The sequence below is a fragment of the Eutrigla gurnardus genome (genome assembly GCF_963514095.1).
Source record: "Eutrigla gurnardus genome assembly, chromosome: 1".
Classification (NCBI taxonomy): domain Eukaryota; kingdom Metazoa; phylum Chordata; class Actinopteri; order Perciformes; family Triglidae; genus Eutrigla; species Eutrigla gurnardus.
In genome coordinates, this window is record NC_139915.1 from 27,677,138 (window position 1) to 27,704,519 (window position 27,382).

At 45.3% G+C, this 27,382-nt stretch overlaps 1 protein-coding gene across 13 annotated transcripts; it reads left to right on the plus strand.

The window, feature by feature from the left end:
• Positions 1-27,382, plus strand: tle3b (TLE family member 3, transcriptional corepressor b). 13 transcript variants are annotated; one of them, XM_084013199.1, is made up of 22 exons: positions 1-465; positions 1,015-1,240; positions 1,820-1,920; positions 2,151-2,214; positions 4,177-4,221; positions 10,225-10,287; positions 10,893-10,997; positions 13,503-13,541; positions 16,238-16,441; positions 17,403-17,462; positions 19,984-20,106; positions 20,566-20,616; positions 21,023-21,178; positions 22,050-22,185; positions 22,500-22,672; positions 23,291-23,367; positions 23,453-23,702; positions 24,426-24,673; positions 24,861-25,008; positions 25,098-25,248; positions 26,553-26,629; positions 26,981-27,382. In XM_084013199.1, exons 2-22 carry the CDS (start codon positions 1,217-1,219, stop codon positions 27,086-27,088), a joined length of 2,403 nt encoding a protein of 800 aa, XP_083869325.1. In that variant the 5' UTR covers positions 1-465; positions 1,015-1,216; the 3' UTR covers positions 27,089-27,382. The 13 variants fall into 13 exon arrangements, with proteins under 13 accessions (XP_083869325.1, XP_083869330.1, XP_083869331.1 ...); XM_084013204.1 differs by having other exon boundaries at positions 13,506-13,541; XM_084013205.1 differs by having other exon boundaries at positions 10,893-10,967.

Consider the following 27,382-nt stretch of genomic DNA (forward strand, 5'->3'; position numbering starts at 1 on the left):
AGTCTGTGTGTGGTACAGCGCGCGGCGGAGGAACTGGGTATACCCGACAGTAAGCTAGTGGTATATTTCACAACGGCCGACATTTTCCAAAGAAATTAACGCGGTTATTCGCCCCCTCGAAAAAACAACAACTCTTGGACTTACTGGAAGATTCGCGTACTACTACTGGATCTAATACTCTCTGAAGTTGTATGCGGTCAACAACTCGTCCCGATCGAGGGGTTTCTAGCGTCCGACCGGACGGAGAGGCGCTCTCCGTCTCGGGATCACCGGGGTTTTAAAGGACTCTCTCGGGGCAAAGAAGGAAGACGTGTATGAACAATACAAACAGCGACGGACATTTTCCGTCCTTATCGCTTCGTGGTGACGGTTACAAGTGAAGGATATTACGCTTTTTTGGCGTCTGGATACTATTTTTTTTACCTGTGCAGAAGAGAGAGAGGAGAGGAATCAGCCCAGACAAAGGTAAAAAAAAAAAGGGCGACATGAAGAGAGCCGCTAACAAGACGGGTGGTGGTGGTGGTGCGTTTATGGCAGCCGACTTTGAAAGCAGCAGATCGTTGTTTTCTGATTTATTTTTTTCCCGGATCACCAAAACAACCTTGTTGTGTGTGTTCTCGCTCCCTTTGTGGAAGACAACTAGTCATATTTACGACAATAACAAAGAATCGTGTTGTGATCAAAAGTGTCAACTTTGGGATTTATTTAATACATTGGATAAATCACATATTTCTGGTACTATATATATCTATATATATATTTAAAAAAATCATCATATCGGGTCGACATATTTACAATATTTGACCAACAAAAAACGTGAAATATATGAAAACGATCAATGCCACAATGAGGATTATTCTCTTTTTCCCGGGGGAGTAGATCATATAGACGACCAGTCCGGTTAAGTTGATAAAGCTTTAACTCCTGCCGGTTTTACGACCTAAAGGGTGCTACGGTCACTTGCTGCGAAAGTGATCCGGCTCCTCCGCTCTGCACCGTTTTCTGTTTGCATAGGTACAAAGGAGAGGCCGCCGAGGTGACACAGCCAGCGGTCGGGGGTCTGAGTGCGCGCTTCGCAGCCGAGAACAGGGCTTTGTCCGCCGCCATCCTGCGCGTACAGCAGAGGGGGTGGCGGTGATTTACCGCACCTTCACTGGGAATACGGAAGGAGAGGAGGAGGAAAACGCACCGAATTCCCTCGTGTAAAGGACGCGACATGTATCCACAAGGCCGGCATCCGGTAAGTAGTTGTCTTTGTCACTATTTGTAAATGGATGCGAAACGCACCGCCCTTCAAAGTAGCCTAATTAGCTCGTCAGAGTGGAGCTGCTGATCCACACCTTACTATTTATGGTCTGCATCGGCGCTTCTCTCTGGCAGCAGAGAAACCGGGAGATCGTGTTTATTGGCGAGAAGATCAGAGCCTTTGGTTGAACCCGGGAAGCGTGGATCCTCACCTCCTCCTGCTGTAATCTGACTTCATTTCCCACTGGAAGTTTGTTATAGTCAAGTTTTCCACTGCAAAAAGGAGAATTGTGCTTTTTTTTGTGTGCAGCAACTTTATGTGTGTTGTTGTCCTCTGTCTACGTTTAACATTTTGACACTTTGAGGATGAAGGAAGCGACCCTCCTCTGTCATTGCACATGTTGAGTGAAAGCGGCTCGTGGGGGATGTGAAGACTAACCATGAAAAGAAAAGAAACACGCAGTCTACCAAGATAGAGGAGGAGGTGGCGAGAGATCGATGAGACGATAATCTGAACTGTGATGGCGTTATTTACACCTGTGGTGTTTTTTTCCCCAACCCTCGCACTTTTCAGGCACCTCACCAGCCAGGGCAACCGGGCTTCAAGTTCACCGTGGCCGAGTCCTGCGACAGGATCAAAGACGAATTTCAGTTCCTGCAGGCTCAGTACCACAGGTAATAACTAGCCGACTGTAAATAGCATTGGCTTCCTGGAAAGAGGAAGCTGCTTCGGTCTTGTTCCATTTTTGCTGCTTCATGCAAGTCTTCACTGATGTTACACTCATAAATACGTGTCCTGCATTTTTAACGTGGCGCAATATACCTATATGCTTTAATGTACGAAACATGTATCAAACTTACCGTAGTAGTAATACTTTATTTCCTCCTCCCTTCTTTTCCTCAAGTCTTAAAGTGGAGTACGATAAACTGGCCAATGAGAAGACAGAGATGCAGCGTCATTATGTCATGGTAAGAGCAGTCAGCGTTAAGTCATGAATCTGATTGAACGCCGTTCCTCCCTTTAGCCTCAGGTGAACAGTCACAGGTGGTGCAGCCTCCCTGCTTTGTGAAGGCCATGTTAGCATTTGTTCCTGCTTGGTGTTGTTGACTCACGCTCGTCTTTTCTGTTTTCATTGGATGAGAAGGTGCAGGGTGGGGGTGCGTGAAGGGGGGGGGGGTTGGTTGAAATTCTAGCAGGGGTCAAATGTCCAACTATTGATTGCAGGGTGTGACGACCCCCTCTTTGGCTCTGGGGTCCTCTTTATGACCCTACACCACCCCTCCCGAACACACCCAACATGACCCACTGGGGGTTAATGACTGGTCTGCTGGCTTTGTGCATGAATCAGAGGGTTTCCTGTGGGTTTTTTTTTTAACTTCTTAACTCACCCAAGTTGAACCATGGGGTCATTCGGACACGTTTGACTCAACCACAGGATTCTCAGAGATGTGGGGGAACAACCATAATGATAGCATACTCCTTATTGGGGAAATCAATATAAATGACAATATATTTCCACTGTTGATATGGGAAAACATACAGAATCTCACATGAGATAATCAAATTATTGTTTGGTGAAATGAACAACACATGTTCCACTGTCATCAGACTACACGTGTAACACAGAAAAGGCGTACTGTTAAGCACTAATTTGTACCAAGACAACAATGTGATGTCCTTATCTCTCATTTATCTCACTTATCTGTCATTTTAGGTCATTTTTAATAATAAAAACAAATGTCCAAACATTTCCAAAGAAAGTCAACTTATTATTTGGGCGATTTGGACAATTTGTCTAACAAATCAAGACATTTGAAGACATAATCTTTGGTTTTGGGATGTTGTGATGGGAATCTTATCTCTATTTCTGACAAACGTAGACCAAATTAGTTAAATCGCTTCAGCGAAAAATCAGTTACAGCCCTTTTTTTGGAAACCTACGTGAGAGCCAAGAGAGTTGCTTGATTTCTTACAAATCAAACAAACAAACGGTTAACTGCAATTAAAACATAACATTCGGCTCGGCGCTCACAAAATAAATACGTGCCTCTGCAAAGACGGCCCGACTCGAATGTTCTCCCCTATCCAGCAGCATTGTGTGCGTGGAAACGGAACAATCTTTATCTGACGAGTGTTGTAACTCAGACCTCACTCTTAGTTTGTGTATGTGCACGCTTATCCTGTGTGTACATGAAAGGAATGACTTTAACCAAACGCAGCAGTACGTTTGTTAAATATTATTTTCCCTGTGAGGAACCAGAAGGTGGTGGGAGTAGCTATAATAAGTGGAAGCTGTTTGCTATGTGTTTGATAAACAAGACAGACAATCTACTGGGCCTTAGCTTGTATCCGTTGGTGGGCTCACAGGCTTTTTGGCAATCAGCAGCAGATAATGTTGTTGTCAATGATAGTATTGGCTTTCTTCTGTGTTTTTGAAGCCACAGACAGTGTTTTAGGCTCCAAAGACTGGCAGTGCACAGTAGAAGTAGACGAGAACAGTAGCCGCTCGTCTGTCAGCTGTGGTCGCACAAAGAACATTAAGTTGTCAACCTCTTTGGTTAATGTCGCTGTGTTCTTAATAGCTCGCCCCGTGTGCTGCAACAAGTACTCAGCTTGTCTCTGTTATTGTTGGGTTGCTTTAGAGGATGGATAAAAATGTCATACCAGTGCACCACTGTTTTCCTGCAAATCTGTTGCACCGACAAATCCTCTGTTCCTCGGTAGACATGAGTCACAAGTTACTTTCCTATTCATATTAGCATATAGCCGACACAATTAAGAAGTATGGATATCACAAAGGATACATTTCTGGGTGCATGTCTTGTTTCAGATTGCTTCTTTGATTGCATGGACAAAAGAATATATTTTTTAAGCAAAGTTTTATTGCAACCTTTGTTTTGTATTAATGTTTTCTCTCTTTTATTTGACAGTACTATGAGATGTCCTATGGGCTCAACATTGAGATGCACAAACAGGTACGTGGTCATATCAGGGAGGATCTGTGTACTGCAAAAACACTGCTGTTTTTCACCCCGAGGAATATAAATGCATGTTTACACACACACACACACACACACACACACACACACACACACACACACACACACACACACACACCTGACCTTACTTTTTACCCGCATCCTTAAATGACTTTAGGAGGCATACACATACTGGCTTCCTGTTGTGAAAATGCTGACAGGCTAAACAACACGAAGGGCACGCTGCCTGATGGGGATGGTTTGATAAGATTAAAGTGAAGTATTTGGCAGACTGTCTGAGAGGATGTGTTTTTGTGTGTTTCAGTTTGTCCTTCTGAATGTGTGTGTGTGTGTGTGTGTGCACATATGCCTGCTTTATTCTGTGTCTGCCTCCCCAGTGTCAGCCGGGCTAAAAGCTCATTAGTTCAGCTGCCACCCAGCACTGGGCATCATGCTGCAGTGGAAAGACTTCAACTGATGAATAGGGCAAAAATATCTGCAGTTTCCTCTACGCCACCCAAGACGCCACTTCAGTAGTTAAGGCATGAAATAAACATGGGGCAGATGTGTTAAGATCATCGGTGACCACGTTTCACATCAGGCTTCTTTGTTGGTTTGCTTCCAGTGGATCTTTGGCTTGTCGTTTCCAAAATGCTGGAGGCATGTTTAAGTGTCCCCAGAAAAAGAAGGGCTTTCTTCAATGACGTCCTTTTTTTGTCTGACTGTGTTGGTGCTTAGCAACTTGTTGGAAATAAGTGGTCACGCTCGGTATGTGTTTTTGTATTGCTGCAACAATGAGTCGAGGGACAAATAGATTGGCAATTATTAAAGAGCAAAAATTCAGTTGGATACATTTACTGCTATTCTATTATGGACTAAACAGCCTGTCAAAAATGGAGAAATTAATCTGATAATGCCGGTCGTCGTTAGTTGCAGCCCACGGATGGCTTTGAATTAGAAATGTAGTGTCACATAACAGCATGTATATTTTTTTTTCATACCTGTGAGATGTCTGGAGGTGTGAATTTTAGCATCTCATATGAAGACATTCGGCGTGTTCACGGGATAATGAGTGCGTGCCGTCTGGCTGCTTAAATCTATGCAGTTAGGATGAGACATCTGCTCCTGCAGACACACATAGTCCTAAATCCTCTGTAAAAGTCAGGTTACACCTGTAAAACAACTCTGTTTAGCTAAACATCTGACCTGGGGCGTTTTTAGTCGGCTGCGAAACCCACATTTTCTTTCCTATTAAAAGACATTAGCATAATCTTTTATTCTGTTCACTTGAAAAGAGGAAAAAGGACGCTCCTGATCTCAAGATGCCCCTCTTTTATCTCCCTGCTCTTACATTTCCATTTTCTCTGATTCTGAGTTGCCTCCTCAATTTTCCTTTGCAACCTCCCGGCACCCTTATGTCTTTTCATTGCCTCGCGCTCCTCTGTCTGTGCCCCCTACCCCACGATGTGATGTGAATGATGGCCCTGGTGTCATTAGCAGTGTGATATGATGTATGGGAGTGGGAGTCTGTCAGATGGGGAGAAAGGGAGATGGAGAGAGGTGGTGCGGAGGCTTCATGGCCCTCAGATCCAGAAGGTTAATGGCATCAGTGGGAGGGTAGCCCTGTTGGAGCAGCACAATTCATCGTGTGTGTGTCTGTGTGTGTTTGTGTGTGTGTGTTGATGTTAGAGTCACCCTCCCCCGGTCTTGAGGGTTTTCTGTCAGGCACTTATCACCAACGAGGAGGTTTGCCCGGTGGGGGTGACGCTGGTTCTTGTGGGTGGATGCTGGTGGCAGTGGACAAAAGGGGGATGGAGACAGGAAAGCAGCGAGAGGCTTCAGGGTAAATGGGTTAATCGACTGTTCCTCTCCTGTGCATCTCCTTTGTTTATCAATAAGCCCGGCGGAGTCGACGGAGCACTCTGAATAATGCATGATTCCAGACACCTCCCTTCGTCTCCCTTCTGCCCTCCCCGGTGAGCGAGTGTTTGTGATGACATCAGCGGGCGGTAAACAGGCAGCTCTTAGCTGTCCCTGTTATTGGTGGGGAGGGAGGCAGGGTTATTGGATGCAGGGAGGCACATTACTTCGCTCGTGTCGAAGATTTATTGCAGTGTGAAAAAAAAATGACGCGATAAACTCGGTTTGTTGTTGTTATCGCTACAAAGCTGGATTGAAAAAAAAGCAGGGGAACGGGCACCGACCGCACGCATAGGCGCATATAAATAAATACTCATATCCCTTACATGGTAACCGTAGCTGTGTCTACGCACACGCACGCTGTAATTGAAGTTCCAACAGACACGCAGCTTTCCCCGTGCTGCCGCTGAGCCCAATGGTTGCTAGCGAAGGGATCTGTGCGGTTGCTTGGGGGTAATTTGTTTTGACAGTGTCTCTTATGATGGCAAAGAGTGCAGGGTGGAGGTAATCACCCTCGCTTGCTGTCAATAAGTGATTTTAATTAGCGCAGCTCATTAGGCTGCCTCAGCAACATGCCCTGCTGACTCTGTGGTGTGGTGGGGGTTTGCTCTGGTTTTCACTACCTCTGTTCTCCGTTGTCATCCAATTTTATCTCGTACATTTAGGGTTCAGTTGGGTAATTGTGAGCAAAAGGAACACAAAGAGAAGAATTAACACATCCTAAACCATGCCATTATATTTGGTTGCTTACTTTTCTTGCACATTCGGGGGCCATCTTGTGTAGTGTGTATGAATGCATCCTTCTCCTCACTTGTTGAGTGAGCGAGGGAAACGGAGAAAGTGCTTTATCGAGAAGAGGCCATGTCTGTTTCCTGGATGGAGGAAGAGCGTGAAAGGAGGAGCTGAGGGAGGGAGAGAGAAAAAGATCTTGCAAATGAATAATTTATACGGGATTCCTGGAATTGTTTGCCAAGGTGATGATGGCTGACCTGTCTCTAAGCCAAAACAAACTGACTACAAGAACACACACACACACACACACTCTCGAGGGAGTTTGACGAGGTTATCGGAGGCTGTGAGACATGCTTTATTTCGTTAGCCATGCTAGAAGGCCTGGTAGAATAGTGTTACACAATTAGTGTCTCGGTGTTGCTGTGTGCTCAACCAGCTGATGATGGTTTTGTGTGCTAGTGTTGATTTGGTTAAACGGAAGAAAAGATGTTGCGTGTGTCTGTAAACATGCACTGTATAATTAAAAATGAAATCTATATATATAAAAAAAAAAAAAAGTGCTCACATGATGATTTGAAATCAGATGTAATCTGCTGGATAAAACAGCTAATTTCCATATCCTTCCCTGCAGAAAAAGATGTCACTTCGGTGTTATGTGTATGAGCTCAAAATAGAATGACATGCAAAATATTCTTCATGCATTTGTAATGAACAAGATACCTCTAAGTGCCTCTTTCTTCCTCTGCACTGACTGGGAAGATAATTCCCCAAAAGCCCCCCACACCACCACCACCACCACCACCACCACCATCATATGCCACTTGGTTTCCTCGCCAATTGAATGCTCGTCAGAGTCTCTGCTCTCCACTTGGGGGCCTAATGCCTGAAGCGACAAACAGCCAAATGGCTTTCAATGCACCATTGACAGAGGGATGCAATGCAGAGAGAGAGAGCCTCTCCAGGCTCTGGTGCTACTAGACAACCCTGAGTACCTGTAATTGTGGCGCTGCAGTGAAAAGCTTCTGCCGGCTCAAAGGCTTCTGTTTTCAGTGGCTTTAAGTGATAATAAACTCTTTCCAGTGCCTGTCTCTACCGCTAAAAGCACTGTGGAAAATAGTGCCTCCAAAGTGAAGCAGGAGTAATGTAAGAGTGCTGCGTGTCATTGGATTTGATGTGTTATGAGTATTTTTTTTTCTCTCTGCCAAATGGCTGTGGAAAACTTGTGGAAATAAGCCATGTGCCCATTTGCCCTCCCTAACACGTGTGAACTCTTGTGTGAACACAGCGGAGTGACTCGATTTGAAAGGAAGGACCAGATGTAGCTGATAAAGGCAGTGACTCGCACTTGACTTTTATGGTTCATAGGCAAGTCATGCATCCTCGCGTTCTGTTAACTTGTGGCTGAGCTATGAAAGGTAAAAATGTACGGCATTAATAATTAGGCTACAAAGAAAAAAACAGAAATTGATGCGAAGGAAGTCTGCTCCATCCTTTTATATCCTGGCTCCAAAGTAAGTAAGTTTCCGAGGAAGCTAACGTTGAACCTTAAAAAGGCCATGGATGCAGCTCGCCTTTCAGAAGGAACCGCGGACCGAAACCTGTTTGTTGTTGTTGTTGTTTTTTTTAACGCACTCGTCAATTCAACACTAAAGTGCACCTGAAATCCATGAATGTTTTTGGCTTCCAACGGCGGCCCTTGAGTGGTGATTTGCTACGAACAAATGGCCGACTTTCTCTGCGACTCGGCTTGTGGTGAGCGTCCGCAGTGTTGTTGCTCTAATAGCCGAGTGTATCAGCATACTGCTGTTTTCCTACAAGCCCCATGTTGCTCCCCTTGCAGCCATTTCCAGAGAAGTGGTGTGATACTGAAACACTCTAATCCTACTGTGTGTCATTGTATCCAGCCCCCGCTAATGATGATGGTTTATGAGTCTCCACAGAGCTTCCTCTCTTTCTATGTCAGCCCCCCCACCCCCCCACCCCCGGTTGCAGCCCCCTCCATCCTCCCAGTTATCCCTCATTAATTTCCCGTGCTGATCAGATCGACAGGCCGAAAATTCAATTTAATGACCTGCCTCTTTGCTGTGCCTAATATGATTTTACAGGCTGTTCTGGTCAGGGCCCCAGCCCAATTTACATAACGATCAGCCGCGCCAGATAGCGTTGCCCTGGCAACAGAAGAGGGGGAAGATGAGAGAGGAAGAGAGAATAGTGGAGATTAGCAGGGAGGGGTGTGAAGGAGTGTGTGTGTGTGTGTGTGGTGGATGGAGAGAGAAAGCACAGTGCTTCTAAGGTCACACAGGAGGTTGTGAGATAATTCCTGACAGGCCAGTAAAGGTCTGTCCCCTCCTCTTCTCTCCCTCCTTTCCTGTCTCCCCTCCTCCAAATTGAACAGAGTGACACACAGAGCTGTGCAAAAGGCCACTGGCACCTCCTGTCCCCCTTTTCCCACTTTCTTTCTTTCTTTCTCCTCCTCCCTCCCCCATTTCACAGTCAAACAAGGTTAAGGGAGAAAATGAGTGGAATGCAGTAGTGTATATAAAACGGTGGGAAGGACCTCTTCAGCCCCCACACACCTGCTGGGCCTCCACCCCTAATCTCTCCGAATCAATTAGTTCACCTCCCCCGCTTCAGTCAAACTACATTACCTTAGTGTCAAATCAGACTTTCACTCCACCATTCATCAGCCCCACACTCTCCCCACCGCCATCTCCTTTTATTCTGCTTTCTACTGTTGTGTTCCTCTCCTTCCCCCCTCCCCTCTCCGTGGAAAGTACAGATTTTAAAAAAGGAAATGGGTTTGGGTAAATGTCTTGGGACATTCAAGTGCGGTAGGCGGGCAGCGCAGCGTATCCATTTGTCCAAATGTAGCACCGTAAAGTGCTCTATGTGCGTCGAGCTCTGCAGTATCATCTTCCTCTCCCAGCTAATATTCTGTGGTCGATACCAAAGATGCCTCTGATAGATAGGGCCGGGGAGTTAACCAGTCTGCCTCAGTCTGCCCCACCCCTCTTTATGGGCCATAATTATGAAGTATGGACCTCATTATGGTCTCTCCAGCCAGATGGTATTAGCATATTTCAGCCTCATAATGAAATAAGGCCTGGGTCTAATGGAGGCAGGAGAGAGGGTGAAGTAAATTTGTTCTAAGGCGGTCCCAATTTAGTGAAGAAATACAGAGTCTATCCAGATGGACACTGCAAACATTTGTGTGTGTGTGTGCGTGTGCACACAAATGCACACTCTTTTGTTTTATAGGTAGTTTAGCTGCTCGATCAAAGTGCTGCCTGCAGCATGCACTATACCGAAAGACTGTCATTCTTACGTTTTCTCTCTCCTCTCCTACAGACTGAGATCGCCAAACGTCTCAATGCAATCCTGGCTCAGATTATGCCGTTCTTGTCACAAGAGGTGAGTGTCACTCCAGCTCGCAGCATTGTGAGAGTGAGAATAATTCCCTTCACCATGCACAGTACCCGCACAGCATATTGTGAGGCCGGGTGTCGTCAATGGGATGTATATGAATGACATCTTTCATATTGTACAACCCCACTCCAAAAATGCAGTATTTGAATCACTAGATCGTGCTCAGAACTGGGCGACTGAACATACAAGCAACTTTAAAACAAGCCTGCAAAAGGGAATTAATACTGGCTGTCACGTTCGCCTTACAACAGATCAGCTGAACTGTTTTTTTTATTAATTTCACACGGTGAAAGCACGATACTGTTATCATCACTGTCACTCTTAAGAATTCAGTCCAGCTGCTGAAAACACCCACATAATGGAAATCCTGCCTCAGGGATACCCGAAGGCTGTCTGTATGTGGTTGATATATTCTTGATTAAATTCTGAACAGTGATTGATGGAGCTCCCGTTGATCGTAAACATCTCTTGTTTGTCATATGTGACTGAGAAGGCTTGAATTAAAGATTGTAGGATGTCTAGGGTTTGTAACTGAGCACAGGCCTGGATGTGTGCTAATGAAGTGTAATCTGTGTTTCTGTGTCCTGCAGCATCAACAGCAGGTGGCTCAGGCTGTTGAACGGGCCAAGCAGGTGACGATGACTGAGCTGAATGCGATCATCGGGGTACGTGGACTTCCCAATCTACCTCTGACTGTGTGTATACCCCCTTTTTTCTTCTTTCATTCACCCTGACGCCAGGGGCAAGACTGCATACATGGAGGAGGCTCGGCTCGCCAGTACAGACTTATAGACTGTTTAAAAGTGCTACATTAGACGGGTTTATTTCACCTTTATGCGCTTCAGCTAAAGTGTTGCATGTCAAGGATAACCTGGGAAAGGGTAATAGATTCTGGGGGAATATAGGGGTGAAAAGGGACTAGGAAAAGCTTAGTGTATTAATCTGCAAGCCTTTTCTTCCTCCCGTCTCTGGCATTTGAACATTCAGACTGAATACAAACGAGCAACGCCGCGTCCTCTTCACATGTGCAGACTTGCCCCTGTCTCCAGTGGTTTATTATGTATTATTTAAGTTTGCAATGGTGCTGTCAATATGCTCTGCACTGGTGTAATGTCTCTGATTGTTGGTTAACCATGAGCTGTCAGCACGCTGCGTGCAGTTCCTAACAGCAGCTGTGCTCTGATTTCCTTCTCCTCATGCAGAGTCAAAGAGCATCTGGTATACAGTAACAGTCCAGGTTGAGGTCAGATCACGGCGTTTCTCAGATTTCACTTTGGCTGAACTTTTAGTTTTTTTTGGTAGAAGGTTCCAGCAAACAGGCTTACCTTTACCTGTGACACAGCAGCAGGAGGAAGTAGAGCGGCCAGGTTGAGGCGAGCATTGTGATTGTAACGGAGATCACGGCAGTGTGGACGTAGCAGGTAGTGAGCATTTGTAAGGTGTAGCGGGTGAAAGATTTAGGCCGTATCCAAGCAACAACAGGAAACACCTGTTATTCTGACGAGGGAGTATTCACACACTGCTAGCTTTGTAGTCACACCATGTAAATAACCTGAAATAGCTACTTTGGTTGTTGCTAGGGCTGGAACCAATCATTATATTGATTGATTAATCTGCCAATTATTTTTCTTGATTAATATAGGACTCATAAGGTCAGCTTCCTAGAGAAACTGGGTGCTGTCTTCAAATTGCTTGTTTTGTCCGACAGTCCAATTGTTAAATAGCGTTTACGATCTCAAGACAAATATATGCTAATAATTAACCAAATTCTGTTAGTTATTCTAATTTCTGTGTACCTTCAGTGAGGATGGGTTTTTACGATTATTTTCGGCTGCTTGTAATTACAAGTGTACACAGCCTTATGTCTGCTCCAGTATTACTGTGGTTCGTTTTGGGGGGAGTTTCAAACAGCTTTTGGCTTTCAGCTTACTCGTCTTTCAAACCTAACTATATTAAAAGTACATTCTTATGTTTGATTCGATTGAGAGCATCTGCGGCGCTCAAAGGTTTAATAGCCGAGTGCACTACAAAAATCCGTAATAGACCTTTTAATTGTAGACTCAACCATAAACGCACACGAAATACACTTTTTAGTAATTTGGTCTTCCATCTGTTTTTATTTAAAAACGATCAGACTTGCTGGCTCATGATAGCCAGCTTGGACGCAGATGGATAGCCGACCCTCTTGATTAGCCCTCAGTAGTTAGAGGTGAGTCAGCGGTGAGCTCGTCCCAGTGGTCGGGGGTCAGGTCTAATGAGAGGCAGATATCGAAATTCGATTAAGGTAAATGAGCCAGGAGCACAACCTCCAGTTTTCAAGGTAATTACTTCCTGTTCCCTTTTCTTCCTTTTTTTTTTTTCCAACTAGCTCAGTGAAACAACAGGAGTGACCCTGCCATCATTAAGGGTGGGCAGGGCCACACAGAACACACACACACACACACGCATACACACAGGAAAACACACTTTAATTATAGGGGCGAAGACGCATGGCAGGTAATCAATCTCCATGTCCCCACAGTGTGAGGAGGGCGGTGCTGCTGTGGTGTTCTTGTCATTAAAGTCTCAGTGATATTCAGAGAGCAGCAGACTCTGGCAGCTTCCTGCAGCAGCCAGATCAGAAAATAGGTTTCAGTTCAGACACACACACAATATAATAATCAATATACCATTTTATATTGCTGTGAAATCATCTACTTTAAACACATTAATTTATTTAAGTCAAACATTTTACAAGTTTACATTTTAACACATTGTGTTTTAATTCACCAAAACTCAATTAACTGTAAATGCATCATAATGCAAGTCAATGCAAACTCCGTTAGCTGTTAGCCGCATGCTATCTGCAGAGGAGCTGGTCACTGAGCAGCACGGGAATGTAAGACCATGTTTGATGAAGTTAATTGTTCCAGATGTTTCAGACTTGTAACAAAGCGTTAGTTTTCACGCTGTTGAACTTCCACCCTGTCAAACATCGGCGTCCAAATATCACGCAGCACACGTGTGTAAACGTTGCTTCCTTTCGTTATTTTGGGGTTTTGTCGTGCAAAGACAAAAACAAGCAATTTGAAGACGTCACCTTACACTCCGGGAAATGATTTAACGTAGACAAAAGTTTTCATTGTCCTCTTCAGTTTTCTTGCTTGTTGCTTGTATCATTTCTGGCTGAATCTCTCCTCTTCCTCTCTCCTGTGACTCAGCAGCAGCAGCCGCCTCATAGTGTCTACCCAGCCTTCATGGTCAGTGTTCAGGTTAACAAACAGAGAAACCATCTGTTTTCATCAAGTGTTTTCTATTGCTTGCTGGCAGTCTAACATGTGTCTTTGTGAAGGGGGGCTGATGACTTTTTGTAGACGAAGCATGACTTGGGTGTGTTTTGGATACTTTTGGCATCCTGTCGAGGGACGGGACGATGTTGGATTTGATTCCGCGATATATAACACTCGCAATAAGTCAGCGGCGGTGAATTTTTATTTGGAATCATCGTAAATATCTTCAGGGGTGACTTTAAAAAGATGTCAAGCTCGCTGACGTGGTAGACTAGTGAAAAATAGAGCCAGGATACAAAAATACATTTTAAAAATGTATTTCTCCTTTATTTATGCAGGGAGACCTAATGAGTTATGATCTTCATTTGATTGTTTTCACAAAATATTTTCGTATCTGTGACACGATAAAAATGTTTCTTCAAAATATCAAAATAAGTGATTCCAGTATGTTTTAAGAGTTTAAAGCACATTTTGATGATTATCTGGTTATCGTCAATCGCAATTATTACCGTGACATGATATTTTTACACCGTTCCTTGCCCAACCCGTGTCTCGATTCCAATACTGAACTCACGCTGGTCCGTTATTAGCATAGCACGTAGCGTAATCTTTGTTGTGACAACTGAAGACAAATATGACGAGCCACAGAAGCTGTAGTAAAGCACAGGCTAAGTAGGTAACGCGGCGATCGTTGCCAGACTTTCTCAGCCGCTCTGCCAGCTGGTTTGTGCGGGTGCTGTTGATGCTTGTTCCACCTGACAGTACTGTTCTGCAGGGACCCAGCTTCGCCTAGTTAACTTTAATTGCCTGTTTCCTGTGGAAGTTGCCTGAGCTGCGGCGGCATTTACACATAATGAAAAAAGATAAGTGTGAAAGGAAGCCAGCTCTTTATCCATGAATATTGAATTGGAAGCAATTTATTTTCTGAATTTCCCCCCTCTCCCCTCCCCTCCCTCCCCCCTCCCCCATCTCCCCTCGCTCCTCTCCTCAGCCATAGCTCATTAATGAGGCTTCTTGATAATGATCCCTGCACGCTTTCCTCATTAGGCACACTCAATAGGGACGTCCCTGCCTCAATCCCTCGCTCGCTCTCTCTTTCATTCTCTTGTTATTTTCGGATTCTGCCTCTCCCTCCTTGTCTTGTTCTGGCTCCCCCCTTATTTTTCCTGATCGCGTCTCCCTTTTCACAACAAATAGGCTGCTCGGCACAGCAATACAATATCGATTAACAAAGCCGCCCCTCAGTTGCTCCTATCCATCGTACGATTTCAGGTCCAGCTCGACATAATGAGCTGCCTGAATAATGGCCAGCTGCTAAATAAACCTTTAAATGTGGTAAGCCACCACATATACCCTCGCCTAGTTTCTCCATTTTATGTAATGAATGTATGGATGAGGCTATTGAAGTTCTATCCAGCAAGCAGAATAGCAATCATGTTTTTTTTTTTTCCCTTCTTTGGAGAGGCAGTTGATGGATGTGCTAAGTGTTATTTAACCTTGTTTTAAAGCACTTGCTTCCCTCTTGCCTGAGTGGCTATTTAACTCCTGTCTATCTACTCACTCCTCTCTGGCTGCCTCTCTCACACACACATCCGCGGCCTCTTGGGAAGTGTGTGTGTTCTCCGCTGTGTCTGTGCTTAACAGCATTTTGCTGGAGGAGTGGGCATGCTTGCTTGGTTTTCCAGAGTGTTGAAAGGTTTTGAGGTTTTCAAGTGTACACCTATTGATTTTTAACCATCCCAACTATTATTAAAGCACAGTGGTTTGGGAGAGAGTAAAAAAAAAAATAACCTGCTCTGTACCGTTGCTGACGAAGAGTCGACATTTTGCTGACTCGGACGTAGTTGTCAAATAAAGGCCTCTCATCATAAATGAGAAACGATAAGCAGTTTGTAAAGAGTGTGGCAGTGTTGTTATAAGTGTGATGTGAAAGAGTAGCAGGTCTCAGGCTCAGTCATGTGCAAACCTTTACATTGAGCTGTTTCACGTAGGAAATGAATGAGCAGCGAGTTTGATTTTTATCTGTCGAGCATGAACGTCATATATTTTCTGATTCCAGCTTCTCAGATGTGATGCTTTGTTGCTTTTCTGTGTTTTATATCTCAATGTAAATTGAATATATTTGCGTTTTATACAGTTGGTTTGGGTTCTGGAGAGTAGGGATGGGCATTTTCTTTTATTGGCTTTTTACAGATTCAAAAATTAATGGATTTTCATGACTGAAAACTAACTGTTTGTTGCAGCCTTGCTTTGTGTGTAATTGATGTGATAAATACTCTAAAATGTGGTTTCAGTTGTTGAAATGTGACGTATTGATTTCTCATGATGCCAAACAGTCTATTTTGGGGATAATATTGCACAGCCAAAGATAAAGTACTAATTTATGGCATTAATGTGTTTCCGTAATGTACCACTTTTAACCAGACGATAACCAGACTGTACGTCTAACAGCTATGAACAGAATCCGTTTTCCCCTCAGACAGTGAATGAGCTGGATCAGCATGTTGGCAGTCACTGTCAGTCTGCTATTATGCATAAACGGTTTGGCCTTGTACTAAATGTTGTCAAAGCCAGCTCTAATGCATGAGTAGAGTGCGGTCATTCATGGATACACTTCCCAGCCGACCCACTTGTCCTCTGTCTTGTCTCTGTGCGTTTGTTTACAGCAGCAGCAGCTCCAGGCTCAGCACCTCTCTCACGCGGCCCACGGCCCCCCGGTCCAGCTGCCCCCGCACCCCTCAGGCCTGCAGCCGCCCGGCATCCCCCCTGTGACGGGCGCCGGCTCCGGCCTCCTGGCCCTGGGAGCCCTCGGCAGCCAGGCCCACCTGCCTGTAAAGGATGAGAAGAACCACCACGACCTGGAGCACCGAGGTGAGGAGCACAGCCTGCCACACACACACACACACACACACACACGTTTTAGTATAGATTTCTGGCCATACCACTGATATATTTTGCTATAAAAAATAAAAGTTTAGTTCATACTAACATTAGGAAAGACAAAGAACAGGCAAAACAAATACAGTCTAGAAATATTCAGTCCTAATGTTGCAGGTTGTTATGCTGGTCTAATAATATAATAAAATAATTTCAACTGTACCTTTTCTGTTATTAGAAATTAAGTACCACTTTCTTATAAGTCACCCCATGTAAAAGACTATAGATCAGTCACAAGCCATTACCATAATTGTGATGAAAAATCTGTCTGGCTACTCTGTTATTAATTGTCATTAATAAAAGCTAAGGATTTCTCATTTTGTAATATGCCATCAAGTCTGCAGTTTTATATTAAATTATTAAAGGTAATAAACCAGCGATTCCGCAGTGACAGATTGATTTAAAGGTCACGCGTTTCCCGCTTCACAAAACGCCAAAGGTAGAAGTTTGTAAGTCATCTGTAATTATGAATCCGGAGTCATTGAGGGTATTTTTTTTTAGTAATTCATCAAGTCTGCGGTTGTAAAATGTTAATAAATAATTCATACATGGGTTTTGTGCAGATAGCAAGCTATGATGGGTCTGCTGCTGGCTATTTTCTGGCTTAGTTACCACAGCAGTTCTCCAGAAGGTCAGAGGTCATACAGGGTGTTTTGCATAACTTATAACAGCTTATAACTGATTCATCAATTTACAAGCATCAGTACATTATTAATTAAAAAATGAATAAAGCTATTGTTTATACCGTATTAACACTTCATAAAAAGCACCTCATTAGAAAGTGTAACAAAAGTGTAAAGCGTAATCTTTTAGCTTGATAATAACTGTGTTACCTGATGACTGTGGTGAGTCGTGGTGACCCCCGTACTAATTTGTGTTTTGCTTGTCTCTCCTGGCCCCTCATCTTTTCACTCGCCTCTGGCCAATCCCCTGAAAGAACGCGAGTCCAGCACGGTACGTGGACTCCCTTCTTCTGTGTGTCTCTCGACTTTGCCCATCTCGCCTCAGCGTGTTCGGTGATTAGGTGTACTTTACGAGGACTTAAGCCCACTGTTCAATAGAGATCCGTGCTCCCGGTGTAGGAAAACAGACATTTTTGCGCTCGGCGTGGGGGGGTGGTGGGGTTATAATGAAGTCTGACCAAATAAGCCAGTGCCATCTAATCCAGGTGGAAAATGACTCCAATCACTGGGTGAGGATTAGTAGTCAGCTGCCTCCTTTAATTTCAGCACAATTAAAAGCGACTTTGACTCCCCGTCTCTTCTTCCCTCACCTCTTTAGAGGATTCACCCCGTGCATGTGTCCACTACCAGACTCCTTTTATCTACCTTCCTCTTTTCCTTTTGCACGTACGTTCGTTATTTTCTGCTCTCTCTTATCTTATCTAACTCATTCACTCCCTTCCACCACTACTTCTCCCCCTCTCTCTGTCTCTCTGGCTATCTCTCTCCTCCTTCTCATGTTAAAGTCCTTGTTTATTGGACTGGCTTAAAGCTCTCAGTTAGCTGGAGCGTAACGCTCGGTTGGATCTGCTCGGCCAGATTGAGTTCCCATTGACTGGCCATCCTGAATGAGACCACTCATGTCTGAAGGGAACCCAAACTCTTCCCCCATCTCGTATGGTGACGAGCGGCTGCCAGTACTGCCTTACCTGATCTCCTCCCCCGCCTCCTCCCCCCCTCTCTCCTTTCCACCTCCCACACACAAACATATACAGAGTCTTCCTGTCCTTTTTGTCAGGTCATCTGATACCAGAGTTGGAGGCAACTGCAGGGTTATTGAGTCTAAGCAATCCGTTAAAGGTCACAGGCTCAGATGCGCAGACGGACCAGAATCTCCTCCAGCATTACAGCCTGTCAGGCAGCATCTTCACACCGAGACTAAAACTCTCTGTGTGGCTTTCTTTTCCACAACAGCAGCTGAACAAATGTCCGTACTCTGACCTGAGAAACAGGGATGTGGAAGTGGCAGAACGTGTGCCAATAACTGTCCAACCCCAGTGTGTGTGTGTTTTTTTTTTATCGTCACACTCCACTCTCCTCAGCTCAGGAGATCTTTTTCTTCTTCTTCCTCTTTTTTTTTTTTAAATCGTCCTTTCACTCAAGCCGTTACCTTCTCTGCTGCTCTTCTTTCTCTTCCTGTCATTTGCTGCCAAGAAGTCAGACATCTTCCCGCTCCCTCTTTCACCATATCTGTTTGTTTCTGATGAAGGCAGGGAATTGTTGAGCTGCCTGACGGTGTCGTCTAGCCTCAGGGATTGCCCCCCCCCCCCCCCCCCCCCCCCCCCCATCCTGCCTGTCGGCCTGTTTGGCAGTGCCACTCCACCACACCAGTGTCCAGACTACAAAAACCCCGCTGGCAGCTTCTGAGAGAGTGCCAGCCTGTTGGGGCATTCCCACTAGTGGGAAGAACTCATTGCCACACTGCTACGCTCTCATTGCTTGCCAAGTTCCTTTCCTGTTTTGCTCTCTCGTCTTTCTTCCGCTTTTTTTTTTCTTTCTTATTTTCTCTCTCTGCCTCTTTCATGGGTCTTTTCTCTGCTGGCACATACTAGTTACCACACACACACACACACCTAGGGATTCTGAAGCAGCCATTGATGTGGGTATAACAGTCACACAGTGAGAAATGTTGATGCCCTTTGTTTTTATTTGCATGTCACAGACTGACAGAAGCCGGGAATGTAAGCCGTGTTTGGTTTGAATAGTTAATATAGCTTCAAGCGTGTCTCTGACCAGGTCACTGTGATGGTCTACAAGAGGATTAGATGTCAGCTTGTGTATGTATGTGTATGTACCAAATATCCCATGCTTCACTGCACTCTCACATTTTCTCTCCGCCTCTTCTCGATCCGTCCTCCGCATCACTTTGCTTGCGAGCTGATGCCTTTGTCTTCCAGAGGCGTTTTTGTGTTTGTGGGTTTGCTCAGCTGCCTCGTCTGTTTCCTCCTTGCTCCACTGCCTTGGCAGCAGGGCTAAGCCGTCCCAGAATCCTCTTCTGCACCTTCTATCCCAAATCAGTCCAGCTCAGTCCAGGAGCATTGTGTGTTTTTTAGATGTACAGTCAATATTGTCACTGCTCTGACAAAGGCGAAGGCTCAGGAGCCATGCCTAGACTTAAATGCACCATTTGGTGTCTGGCTTTTCTGGTTTCTGAGGGTTTGTCACTTGCTGCTCCAAGCCTGAAAACATTCACTTGAGTAAGGGACAAATGCTGGCAGGGCAGCCCTTACTCTTTCTATGTTTTTAAGTCCCTTACATCTTCCACTAAATATTATATATTTACTAGAAACAAAGACATTTACCGAGATGATTTCTTTACGTACTTGTTGAAGCTGCAGTTCTGCAGGATGCATCACATATAGTGTTCATGGCCTATTCGTATACGGTGCAGTCTATTATGGGATAAATGACAGTACTTTGAGGGTGTCACACACGGGGAACTGATCTGTGGTCCTTCTGCATGTTGTTGGCAGAATAACTCGGTGTCGCCGTCAGACAGCCTGCGGGCAGCGAGCGAGAAGCACCGCGGCTCTTCAGACTACAGCCTCGACTCCAAGAAACGCAAAGTGGACGACAAAGACAGCATGAGCCGATATGTGAGTGCTTTTATTGTTTTCATTAGTGTGAAATATATAGCAGGAAAACTATCTAACAACCAGTTTATTAGCCTAATTTCATGATATAGCCAGCATAGTTTTGGATACTGGGTCTTTAAATTCCTTAGAATTTTCCAGAAAGTGTCCTGGAACGGTGTATTTTCACTAATTTGGCTCTAATTAAAGGTAAAATAGAAACGGTGTTCAACTCCAGTTAAATAATTCAAATTAAATGCTAAGCTGATGCATCCTTGTACTTGGAGACATTTCTCTGGATATTTTTAATTTTACTATAAATTACAACGATGTTACACAGTCTTGTTTCATATGTGTGCACAGCATCTTAAACAAGAGGTCACAAAGTTCATAAATCTGGTCTTTGAAGATCGTGCACTGGTTTATGCTGAGTGTTGCTGGTGGCCTCCCAGTAGTGTAAACCCCGTCGCTCTGTTGTTTCAGGACAGTGACGGAGACAAGAGCGACGACTTGGTGGTGGACGTTTCCAACGAGGTAAGACTGCGTTTGATCGGAGCTGCTCCGCCACATTCCTCAATGCCAACGCTACACGGAAACCAAACACCGCTCTTTTGTCATTTGTCTGTCGAAGCATCAACACCTTTCACAGCGTTGCCAAAATGTCTGTCATAATATTGGTTGTGTGTGAGTGTGGGCCTACTTGCTGTATTTCTTTGGCTATTCATGCAGAAAGAAATACAAAGAATACAAAGAGGAAAGGGAGTGACAGGTGAATGAAAAGTGTGTGTGTGTGTGAGGGAGGGTACGAGCACGCATGAGTATATTTATCTGTGTTTGCACATGAGGCCTCAGTTTGTTTGACCTACATGTACATGCCAGTGGCTTTCCTCCGGTCTGTTTGCTCAGTCTCGCTGCGTGTCTGTCTCGTTTAACTCTGTAGGATCCAGCCACCCCTCGAGTCAGCCCCGCTCACTCTCCTCCGGAAAACGGCCTGGATAAATCACGAGTGCTGAAGAAGGATGCTGCCCCCAACAGCCCCGCCTCAGTCGCCTCCTCGGGCAGCACGCCGTCCTCCAAGGCAAAGGACCACGCCCACGTGAGTGACACGCTGACAGCCTAGAGAGAAGATGAAATAAGGCAGTTAGGGTGGAGGGTGAGCTGACAGACTAAAGGGCATTTGTCAAGTGAAGTGGGTGTCTGTGTGCAGGGGGCTTAGCAGTTGGCTGCTACGAGGGGCTTGAAGGGGCAGAGATGCACTCTCAGGAAATCAAACCCTGTGGCTCACTCCTCTCAATCTCCTTTATGGCTTACCCAATAAATGGTCATTTCTTCCTCGACCCGAGGCTGTAAATAACCCAGAGACACAGCAGCGAGGGAACTGCTGTCTCCCGCTTTCCCGGCTTCGCCTCGTCTTCGCCCCCGTTTTCTCCGATACTCAAGCTCTCACTCACCGGGGCTAAAACAATCCTCCTGCATCAGTCGTACATAAACCATTTCACTGAGGATTAGGACAGATTTATAGTCCACATCACTACCCTCCACCTCCCATGACACCCAGCTTCTGTCCGTCCCTCATTAGTGTGTCACCAGGCTAAACCCGCCACTTCTTTAACTCCATCTGGGATGGAGGAACGATGGATTAATTATAAGAGAAGTGTTTGGGCCAAGTCGTGTTTGTCTAGCCACTCTTAACAAGCTTGACTTCAAGGCAACGGTTTATACCCCTTCCCCCCCCCACACACACACACACCCCGCGGCTGTAATGAAGTGTCAGTGTTAGATTGGATTACCTTGAGCCGTCCACTCAGATTGTCACTCTGGATTTCTCTGCTAGTAGGGGTATTTTTGACTCACTCCGGGATTTCTTTTTTTTTTTACTTGCAAGTGGCTGAGAGTTGCGAGTAAGTGAGCTCACAACTTCCTTAAGCGGATACAACATGAGGTTAAAAGGGAATTTTCTGTTTTAGAATGACAAGTCGTCCACGCCCAGCCTGAAGTCCAACACACCTACACCGAGGAACGAGGCGCCCACACCAGGAACCAGCACCACTCCGGGACTACGGCCTCTTACGATGGGCAAACCCCCCGGCATGGAGGCCCTGGGTACGGCAACACAATCCCTATCACATTAAGAGTGGAAGCTGTTCATTTACTGACAAATATATACTTGCTTCTCTAAGTTAAGGAGTGCTGGTTGGATTTTACGTTTTAAAGAACAGACAATTAAGAAAGAAATCTGCAGATTTATTGATGATAAATTAATAGGAAAGTTAATTTTTGACCTTGGAAATACATCCATTAGCAGTAGCTCTGGATCATATCGCCTGATCTGTAATGAATCCCAGTTTTTGTGTATCTGAATGTCGTGTCAAGCATCTGCAGACATTCCTATTTAAATGCCCCTCTCTGTTCTCTAGCTGCCCCGGCCCTGCGTACGCCTCTCTCCATTGCGGGGTCCTACGCCTCCCCGTTTGCCATGATGGGTCATCATGAGATGAACGGATCCCTGACCAGCCCGGGCGTCTATCCAGGTCTCATTTCACCACAGATGAGCGCTGCAGCTGCCGCCGCCTATGGACGCTCACCGATTGTAAGTATGCTCGCTTCGATTAAGGATTCATGAATCCGGTGAATGAACGAAGCTCCTCTTCCCCACACACACACACACACACACACACACACACACACACATTCATTCATGTATTCTAACAGTTTGACACGACGAGCCCTCACCAGCATCTGTATGAATTATCCTCCACTGCTGTCGGTTGTAGAATCTGTTTGCAAGATGACTTTGAGAAACTTAAGCGCCATAACTCATCGTGACTATTTCTGCTCGGCTGGCTGCGGCTTGTTTTGTGTACATAATGAGATGTTACAAAGACGGCCTCGCTCCTCTCACTTTGATGTTAGTTAGTTAGCATTCTAAAGGCTTTTAAAAAGAATGCCTCTCCGTGTTTGAAAATCTCCCAGGCTTTCATTAGCATTAGCAAGTGGGATGTTGTAGCCTTGTGTAAAGCTTCTCTGTATGCAATGAATCTGCATCTTTCAAGGGATTTGCCTGAGAATGAAGGTACAAGAGTTCCTCAGGGCGTTAGCCAATAAAGTGAGGCGTACTTTTTAATTTGAATATTAGCTTAGTGTAATTTATCTTTGCAGATTATCGTTTGTTAACCTTTTTTTCTTCTTTTTTTTTCCGCATATGCAGGCGGGGTTTGACCCTCATCCTCACATGAGAGCTCCAGGCCTGCCAGCCAGCCTCACGTCCATTTCTGGGGGAAAACCGTGAGTATCTGGGCTTTAGCTATTAAACAGATACAGCATGTACATCCAGAATCTAACTGAGCACGTTTCCTTTGTCCCCCCACAGAGCGTATTCTTTTCACGTGAGTGCAGATGGTCAGATGCAGCCCGTGCCCTTCCCTCCAGATGCACTTATAGGCCCGGGCATCCCACGCCACGCTCGCCAGATCAACACACTGAGCCACGGGGAAGTGGTCTGCGCTGTCACCATCAGCAACCCCACGCGTCACGTCTACACCGGCGGCAAGGGTTGTGTCAAGATCTGGGACATCAGCCAACCGGGAAGCAAGAGCCCCGTGTCCCAACTCGACTGCCTGGTAAGTCGTTTTTTTGTTTCAGATCAATGTTATTTATGTGGAAGTTTCAAAGGCATCCGACCAGAAAGAGAAACATAATGTACTCGTTTCATGAGGTCTCTGCAATCGGCCTCCTTCATTAAGATTTTCTTGAGCATCAAATGTAGCCTGACTCCAGATCCCAACAGACAGAGATGTGAATAATTCAGCAAAGTATCTCTCTGCTGTGCTGAAATAATCCTTGGTGAGGAGGGGAAAAAAAGAAGCCTGCTGAGTAATGATGTTCTGATTGGCTGACCCTGTCTGCCATTACCCAGCTCATTACTTCCTCCCAACTGCCTCCCATTTCTCATTTTGATACTGTGGCTTCATGCCGTTCATCTCATATGGCCTCCAACACCCTTAAGGTGCGTCCAGAGTGCAATTGGGTCTTATAAAGCCATCGGGGTGCTGTTTTAATCCGACCAAGAGCTTCCACAGTCCTATTGATCTGTCTTCCTGCTCTCTTGGAGCCTGGCCAGCAGCCCCGCTCTCTCCCTGCATCTCTTGTTAAAGCTGACATCCACATCTTCACTAAAAGCACAAAAGAGGCGGCGGCAGCCTGAAAACCTCACTTGTCAAAGAAAAGCTCCTCTGGAGTTTCAGTAGAGATGTATTCCGTTAATCCCTCGTTGTTGTAATTAAGTTTCACACGTTAACAGGTAAATTCCATCGCGATCGTGACGATACTCGTTTCTGTTCCAGAACAGGGACAATTACATCCGCTCCTGCAAGCTGTTGCCTGACGGCCGCACCCTAATAGTGGGTGGCGAGGCCAGCACGCTGACCATCTGGGACCTGGCCTCACAGACGCCGCGCATAAAGGCCGAGCTCACTTCCTCTGCTCCGGCCTGCTACGCACTCGCCATCAGCCCCGACGCCAAGGTCTGCTTCTCATGCTGCTCGGATGGAAACATTGCTGTGTGGGATCTTCATAACCAGACCCTTGTTAGGTCAGTATTACGTTACTAGTAATGGTTGGCTTTGAGCACACACTGAAAGACGTAATTGGCTGGGTTTGGACGTGTGCTACAGGCATTCTTTAATACGCAGCTCATTGTGTTCGGAGACTTGTTGTTTAAGAGTGGGGAAGGTGTCCACTGTGGCCGACTCAACATTGTGTGTCCCGTGGCGTTACAGGCAGTTCCAGGGCCACACAGACGGAGCCAGCTGTATCGACATCTCCCACGACGGGACCAAGCTGTGGACCGGAGGGCTGGACAACACCGTCCGCTCCTGGGACCTGAGGGAGGGCCGGCAGCTCCAGCAACACGACTTTACCTCACAGGTAGAGAGACGCTCGTAGGAAGTGTCCTGAAGAACTCACAGACCGTCTCTCAGGCGATCCCTGGTCTAAATCCTGTGTCCTTGTTGCAGATCTTCTCGTTGGGCTACTGTCCCACCGGAGAATGGCTGGCCGTGGGCATGGAGAGCAGCAACGTGGAGGTGCTTCACCACACCAAGCCCGACAAGTACCAGCTGCACCTGCACGAGAGCTGCGTCCTCTCGCTCAAGTTCGCTTACTGTGGTGAGTAACGGCTTCCTCAACACAGACGGTCCAAAGCATGACAGGCGGAAACCGGTTTGTTGAGTCACGATGTGATGAGTCAGTATTCGGTAGGGCCGGTTGCTTACTGGTGGGCTGCGTTGGAGGCAACTTTTCTGCACAAACAAATCACGAAGTAATCATTTCTGTCGGCGTTAAAATGCAGTTTATTTTTGCCAGAGAATTCTTTTTTTAATGATTGCCCGTTTATTAGAGAGTTTGTGTGAAAGCGCTTGTTAGATTTGTCGTCGTGCCTGCTGGGCAGACGAGCTGGTGTCGAGTTTAAGGCGCAGACAAATGAGGTTTCGCTATCACCTCGCTCAGTATTCATTCCTCCTCATGAGACTCCCCCACAGCACCGTCTCATATCACTGCCGCCACACAACTGGTTAATTCAAATGCAGCTCGCTGCTTCAGAGCTCTCTCTGCCACTAATTAAATTATTACCCAACTAGTCAGTTGGGTAATTAATCAGAGGGCGATTTAAATAATTATCAGAGTGGAAATGATGAGAGTCTTCTTCATTATGGGCATTTTAGGACTGTTAATGTAATGGTGTTTTCCCCCCAATAAGGTTTTTTAATGACAGGGTCACATGTTAGCTGTTGTTGTAATGTGAATCTCTATTTTTAGAGAGGAGAAAACACACATGAATGTGCGCTGGGCTTTCCACAGAATTAGGCAGCGCTGAGACTCAGAGAAGCATTTCGGTCGTAAATGGTCTCTGACTCATTCTAATGCCACTATTCTGTCGTACACACTGAATTATTGCCGACCCGATTGTAGCATTTATTGAATTATAATAAATTAGACTTCTTGTGCCTTGTGTCACTAGAAGGATGCCAAAGTAACATAATGACGATGATGTCGGTCTGCAGTATGATAACTTTTAAACTGCTTGTTTTCTGAATGCCGTTGATCGGACGTAGGCGATGCTAACACTGTAGCTGTTCGGACCACAGACTACGGTTTCGCTGGTTCCTATCTTAGAGCTCTGGGAGACCACAGACCGCTACGATAGCGTTTGATGACTTTAATAACCCCATGTTTTATATTGAATTATTAGTAGCCTGTCAGACAATGAAGACTCCTCTCCTCTCAGTCCAGACAGAAACATTTCTATGGTTCTATGTTAAAAAAGTGCATGCATAGTGAGTCACAGCCTGTTAATCAAATGTCATTTTATTAGGAAAATAAAGTCTCGTTTGCAAATGTGTGTGTGTGTGTGTCTAACAGCACACACACCTTCAGATCGTATCCTCAAGACGTCTGTTCTGTGTTTGCAGGTAAATGGTTTGTGAGCACAGGGAAGGACAACCTGCTGAACGCTTGGAGGACTCCTTATGGTGCCAGCATATTCCAGGTACGACTCGCAGTGAAATTACACTTAAATGACATCAATCAATCGGAAAATGGAAGAAGAATTGTGATTATTTTGCTACATCGAAGATGATACGTCCAAATTATACCAACGCTGTCTAACTATTCATGTAGATAATTCAGTCGTGGAAAATCATTTTGGCTCTTCCAACTTGCTTTAATCGGACTGAATTGATTAGTGTCAAAAAATGATCTTAGTTTCTCATCCTAAATGAGTGTCAATTAAGAATAATACATTTATAATCACCTTAAATTGATGCAGTGCAGTCTTAAAAATGTTATTTCTCTTATGATACTCTTCTATATGTTAAAATGAAACCTCTTCCTTGCACAGTCGAAGGAGTCGTCCTCTGTCCTGAGCTGTGACATCTCAGCAGACGACAAATACATCGTGACAGGATCCGGTGACAAGAAGGCTACCGTCTACGAGGTCATCTACTAGAGCGCCAGAGAGGAGGCTCCTGCTTCTTCAGCACGCTTGTCCGTTTCCCTCCCGACCATCCGTCTGTGGACTACAACACACAAACACCTACGGAGCTGCTGGACAACAAACTCGTGCTGGAAAGAAGCGTTTATTTTTGAGACTTCTGAACTTTTTTCCCCCTTGAGAATACTTCGGTGTCACCCGATGAAGCAGCGCTTCATTCCCGAGAACCTCGTTCCCCCCCAGACGTCTTGTGAAAAGTGTACATATCGGATTAAATAAAAGACATTTTATATATATTATAAAAATATA

What these genes read in the sequence shown, in the direction of transcription:
- tle3b (XM_084013199.1), top strand. Translation starts at nt 1,217, where the DNA reads ATGTATCCACAAGGCCGGCATCCG. An exon ending in TGGTGGACGTTTCCAACGAG is followed by an intron (nt 20,617 to 21,022) that starts GTAAGACTGCGT and finishes TTAACTCTGTAG; the next exon opens with GATCCAGCCACCCCTCGAGT. An exon ending in TCCATTTCTGGGGGAAAACC is followed by an intron (nt 23,368 to 23,452) that starts GTGAGTATCTGG and finishes GTCCCCCCACAG; the next exon opens with AGCGTATTCTTTTCACGTGA.